The 5,409-nt window shown below is 46.6% G+C and overlaps 1 protein-coding gene across 1 annotated transcript; it reads right to left on the reverse strand.

Moving 5' to 3' along the window:
* Window positions 1-619: 619 nt before the first annotated feature.
* Window positions 620-5,047, reverse strand: LOC114842195 (G-protein coupled receptor 26-like). The gene is made up of 3 exons (XM_029127782.3): window positions 3,899-5,047; window positions 3,066-3,179; window positions 620-2,253 (listed from the first exon to the last, which is right to left on the reverse strand). The coding sequence occupies exons 1-3, from the start codon at window positions 4,567-4,569 to the stop codon at window positions 1,977-1,979; spliced, it is 1,062 nt and encodes a 353-aa protein (XP_028983615.1). The 5' UTR covers window positions 4,570-5,047; the 3' UTR covers window positions 620-1,976.
* Window positions 5,048-5,409: the final 362 nt, after the last annotated feature.

Genomic DNA, 5,409 nt, shown 5'->3' on the forward strand with positions numbered 1-5,409 from the left:
CTCCAGACTGGGGATCCTTCCTAACTTTGTGAATAATCTACACTAATCACCTCTGCTTAACACACACCCTGAGTATGTGACACAGTAAACAAGGCTTTTACCTCCTTCTGTGAATAATAAAAACCACCATGTGATTTCTTCGTGTTTATAGCAGACAACCGATACATGTTCCAGAAAGGCTTGCGAATAGATGGAATCCGTTCGGTTTAAGCACCATAAAGATTATCAGAACATTTAGACAACTTCCTGAACTTAGTCGAGCGCTGCCCACTTTCCTTTCATTCTTTGTTCCTTCTCTTTTTGTCCAATTTCTTCTAGCAGCTCCGCAATTATTAAAGGCTTTAACTCTGAGCCCAGATGCTTTTGTAACGAGGCTTTGTTCTGCTGCCACATCGACAGAAGCGGCGGCAGCAGTGGGTGGAACGCATCTTAAATGATTTTTAAAATTAATTATTCTTTGCGCTTCACTTAATCAGTGTGGGAGAATAAAGGTGTTAACGCCTTATGGACTTATCGCTTGGTAATGTATTGTTCAGGCACGGTTATCTGAACCGCTCATTTGCCTTTTACCTCACACACAAACCATAGGCATTCACAGCGCGGAGGAAGAGACTCGCTGATGTTTTCATTTTAAAATGCACAGCATTTATTGCAATATAATCACAAATGTATTTAGCAAAAATCAGACACCGTTTGACAAAAATAAATAGATTTATACCTTTTAAAGGCTCCATAATGTCACAGTAAAGTCAACACAACATCCTTATTGTCCGTTGTTGTCCAAATAAGACATTTTTACACACAGCTGCTCACGTATCATGAGCTGGAATGTTAATTACACGTCACAGAATAGCTGGCTACTGTACCACATTCAAATAACACGTCGCCCTGTTTGCCTGATGTACCAACACAGCGTGGTGGGAAAACACAAAAACATTACCTAATACTTTCCTTCAATATGACCAAGCTGCTTTACAGACTGTCATCACACGCAACCAACCCATAAAATACTCAAACACAACATTTTCTCCTGTCGGGTTGTGATAGCATCAGATTTCATGATCATAAAAGGCACTTTAGAATGCAGGCCTCACAGCTACAGTACGACATAACGTCACATAAAACAATGGCGCCGCGCTCCCAACCCCCGCATGGTTACAGTGAGAATCAGTGTCAAATCGCTGCTTGAACGCTTACAGTACTCTTCCCAGGTAGAGAATCAGCAATGAGGTCAGAAGTTATGAATCAGTCAGTCATTCACTTCAGGCAGGAGGCAAACCGGGTCAGTACCTGCTCCTCATTTGCACCCGCAGTGACTTGAGGTAATAGAAACACTCCATAACATCTGGGTCGATACGTCACCGGTTTGATGAAAACTTTGACAGTAACAGAACGTTAATACTTCAAATTTACGACTCAGCCCATTTCTGAGATTTGAAATTGCGGCTGTTTTGTTCCCAACTGGTTTACTGACACATTTGACACCATTAGTCATCATGTTACTGTCCATGTTACATACAAAGTCACAGTTTGCTACAAAACCAACCAACTAAAAACTACTGTATGAACCTTTACAGGAAAAGGCTGTAGCGATATAGTTAATGCCGTTACAATCTACTGTACACACACAACCTACAAAAGTGGTTGATCTGTTATTTCCAATCACAGATATTCTATTATTTTCAACTCGCTGTCCGTTACTATGAGTCTCCGAGCCAAACGTGGCTTGTTCTTCTGTGGCGCAGACCTCGGTGACATGAGCTCAGGAACTTCAAGAACCGTCCTCGGCTTGTTTGTTGTTCAGTCCGGTTCTTTTCATTTATATTTGTTGACAGTAGCGAAGACACGGACTCAGAACCCGGCAGGAAAGAGTGATTAAGACTTCTCTGAGCGTCTCTTCCGGTGTCCCTCGATGAAAGACGTAAATTCCCAAACTCACTGACTCTGGAAAACACCCTGCATGTTTCCTGGAACCTCTACGGGCCGAGCAGCTTGTTGGCGGACGATGGGACGCTGTTGCTCGGGCCGCGTGGGTCGCGGCCCCTCTGCGCGTTGCTCTCCATCCGCAGGGAGGACGAGTGGAGCGGGCTGCGCTTGAGGATTTTGTTGGCCAGCAGGCCGCAGGTCTTCCTGTACTGGTGCCGCAGCAGCGAGTAGACGAAGGGGTCGCTCGCCGCCTTGCTGTAGGCCAGGCACTTGGCCAGCACGCCCCAGTGGGAGCTTATGGGCACCGGGGAGAAGAGCTCCACAATTCTACCCCGAACGAAGCAGAGGGAGAAGAGAACGCAAACACCGTCAGTGCTGTGATACTGAACGTCATCATTCACTTCACTGAGGCCTGTGTTAGGGAATGTACAGTACACCGATGGGTGCCAAGTCATTTCTGATGCTTCGGCACTTCTGTCCGATTAGAGCAGTTCTGCAATGAATCTGTGGCCTGACTCTCAATTTGTCAGAGGAAATTAGAGTCACGACAAAGACAGGACCGTCGGGAACATTGGTTTATGGTTAATCTGTCTTTTTAATTAGCCTGATCTCTAATGTGTCTCAGCACAACACGGCTCCTAATGTGCTTCCTTTTCTTTCCATAACAAAAACCTAACAGCTTCTGACAGGTTGCCACCACTAATACTGGGGCTAATACTAATGAGAGCCAGTGATACGATCACTGACTCATTCACTGTCTCTCTCTCGCTTTGTCTGGCTGTCTCCCTCTCATCTTTCCACATACTGCAGAGAGGCTCAGTGACAAGGACTAGAAATGTGTCTGGAATTAATGTCCTATGACATTTAAAAAAAAAATAAGCTGTTGAATGGCAAGATTTCCTGAGACTCATCATCAAACATAAATCTTAAATGGTTTTTAGGTAAAGCCACAGTAGCACAAACAATAAGGAACATGTCAAATGTGTGGATTAACTCTGTGGAGAGTTGTACTAATACTCAAGATGGGTATAAACTATTTATCTATTGCTAAGTAAAGGATAAATGTGCAGTTTATCTCCCTGCTTGGATGAGGATTCCCACACACAAGCTCACATGTAATATTTTAAATCTCCACTCACCTTGTGAGGACATAGGGGGTGAAGCACACCACGAATGTGCCAATGAATGTACTGATTTTCTTGGTGGCTCGCTGCCTCCTCCGCTTCTGCTCATCCAAGCATTTCTGGCGCACACTGCCAAAGCACACAGGTACCATTATCCGCACAGGAGGCTCGATCAGAGACGCGCAGACATAATGAAGCAGCCCCCGGAGGGGACATAGCACGGACATGAAGGAAGCACTGAGCTGCCTGCTGTTATGTCTGAGGATTATCCTGGACACATTTCAATCTGCATAGGTGAAGTCATTTAAATAAAAAAAAAATACAGTGAAACTAGAAATAACTACAGTAAATGATGAATGCAATGAAAGTGATGTAATCATGTAAACTGAGTGACACTGAAGGAGCTCAGTCAAGAAGCTGATCAAGAGGATTTTGTGCAACGCATGTTTTTAAAGTGTTCGGCTGCAAACTAAAAAAAATACGTTTTTATTTTAACATTATTTTTGCAAATCGTTGGATAAATTGGTAACAAATATTAGTGAAGTGTGTCATGTACAGTACATTCAGTCATGACACTTGAAGATTTTTTTATAATATACAACGAATCACAAAACTGGAGCCTAGTGTTTTGCAGTGAAAATAAATTAAAGATAATAGTCAAAACAGAGTCATTAGTCATTAACAGAAAATCTAACGCAGTTATTTCTGATTAGCTGATGTTTAATTGTGTTTTTTGGTTGTCACACAGACTGATTTCATTGCCACGCATTTTAAATGCTCCTTCTTAAACGATTTCAGTCAAAGGTGACAGACACGGACGTTTCAATGACGGACCGGCGACTGTTTACCTGGGATGGATGTCCACAAGCAGCACCAGCGTCTGCATGGTGATCACGTCGATGCGTTTGCAGTGGAGCCGCGCCACTTTCAGCACTTTCAGATACGTTACGCACAGCACGACGAGCGTGAGGAGGAAGGTGAGCGAGTGCAGAGCCACGGTGAAGACGATGAACTGCGTGCCGGCACCCTTCGCGCGCACGTTGCACAGGGTGCACGACGCGTACAGGTGGTGGTAGCCGACCCACGAGCGGCACGTGGCCACCGTGGAGAAGCACAGCGAGTGGATCCACGTGTATCCCAGCGCCACCACGGCGTCCCGGTGCCGGATCCTGGAGTGGTAGCTCAGCGGGAACACCACGGCCACCCATCGGTCGATGCTGAGCGCTGCCATGCTGAGCATGGAGTTGGTGGTGAGAAAGGTGTCGAGGAAGCCCACGATTTGACAGAAGCCGTCTCCCCCGGGGTGGCCCGTGGTGATGAGCCCCACTAGAGTTATTGGCATGCTGGACACGCTCTGCAACAGGTTGCACAGCGACAGGTTGAGGATGAAGAGGCCGGGCACCTGCTTGCGGATCTCCGGGTTGTACAGAAAGCAGATCAGCACCACCACGTTGGACAGCAGCGACACGACGATAATCCCCACGATCAGCACGGAGGCGACGATGTCCGCCGCGTCCATGGCGCGTCCGCTCAAATATCCCGACTTTTGATACGCGCATCCACGGTCCCGAAGCCCGCTGTCATCGTGGAGTTGCGGTGTTTGTCCTGCGTACTTTCCACACGCTCCAAATGCCTTCCGTAACCGGAGGAGTCCCCCGACGGCGTCCACGATTCGGCAGAAGGACGGTCATAGAGAGAAGCCTCACCTGATTATTATGGGAGTGTGGGGAAGTCCGTGTGGGGACAGTCTCGCGGCTGGAGGCTGGTTTGTGTGAGGCGCTGCGGTGGTTTTCACGCACCTCTCTCATCCCACTGGTCCGGTCTCTTGGCTGAGCAGTTGCGCATTGGCATATTGGGCAGCTTTGAAAAAGTCCTTGGAGCGAGCCGTCTTCCGGGCTTCTTTTATAGAGCTACGAGGCGGAATGCCGAGCCTGTTGCTGAAACCCTACTCACAAATAGCGTTTTGGTGTATAAATAGACGCACGACGCACGACTGCGTGGCTGTTGGTAGGACTGATGTCATGAGCGTCACGTTCAACACATCAGTTCTAGTATGTTATAGTTCGTGAATATTACCAGGCACAGATTAATTTGTCAATTAACCATTTTTGCCCAGGTGACTAGACATGAATAATAACTCATTGGTTAAAAATAATTCTAAGCAGCCATCATTGTGGTTCAACGTGCATCTCAGATGTCTTTGAGGAAACACACTTTCCCATCAGTGCAGTGTTTCAAGCCTTATATGGTGAATAAAATGGACGTGATGGTCTGTTCCATCCAGACTGACAGTACCACAGACTGGTGTGTATGGTTTCCAGCAATGCTAGCGGGTCCCATGACCTGGAAACATGCTTCG

Source organism: Betta splendens, chromosome 15 (assembly GCF_900634795.4).
Source record: "Betta splendens chromosome 15, fBetSpl5.4, whole genome shotgun sequence".
NCBI classification, from domain to species: domain Eukaryota; kingdom Metazoa; phylum Chordata; class Actinopteri; order Anabantiformes; family Osphronemidae; genus Betta; species Betta splendens.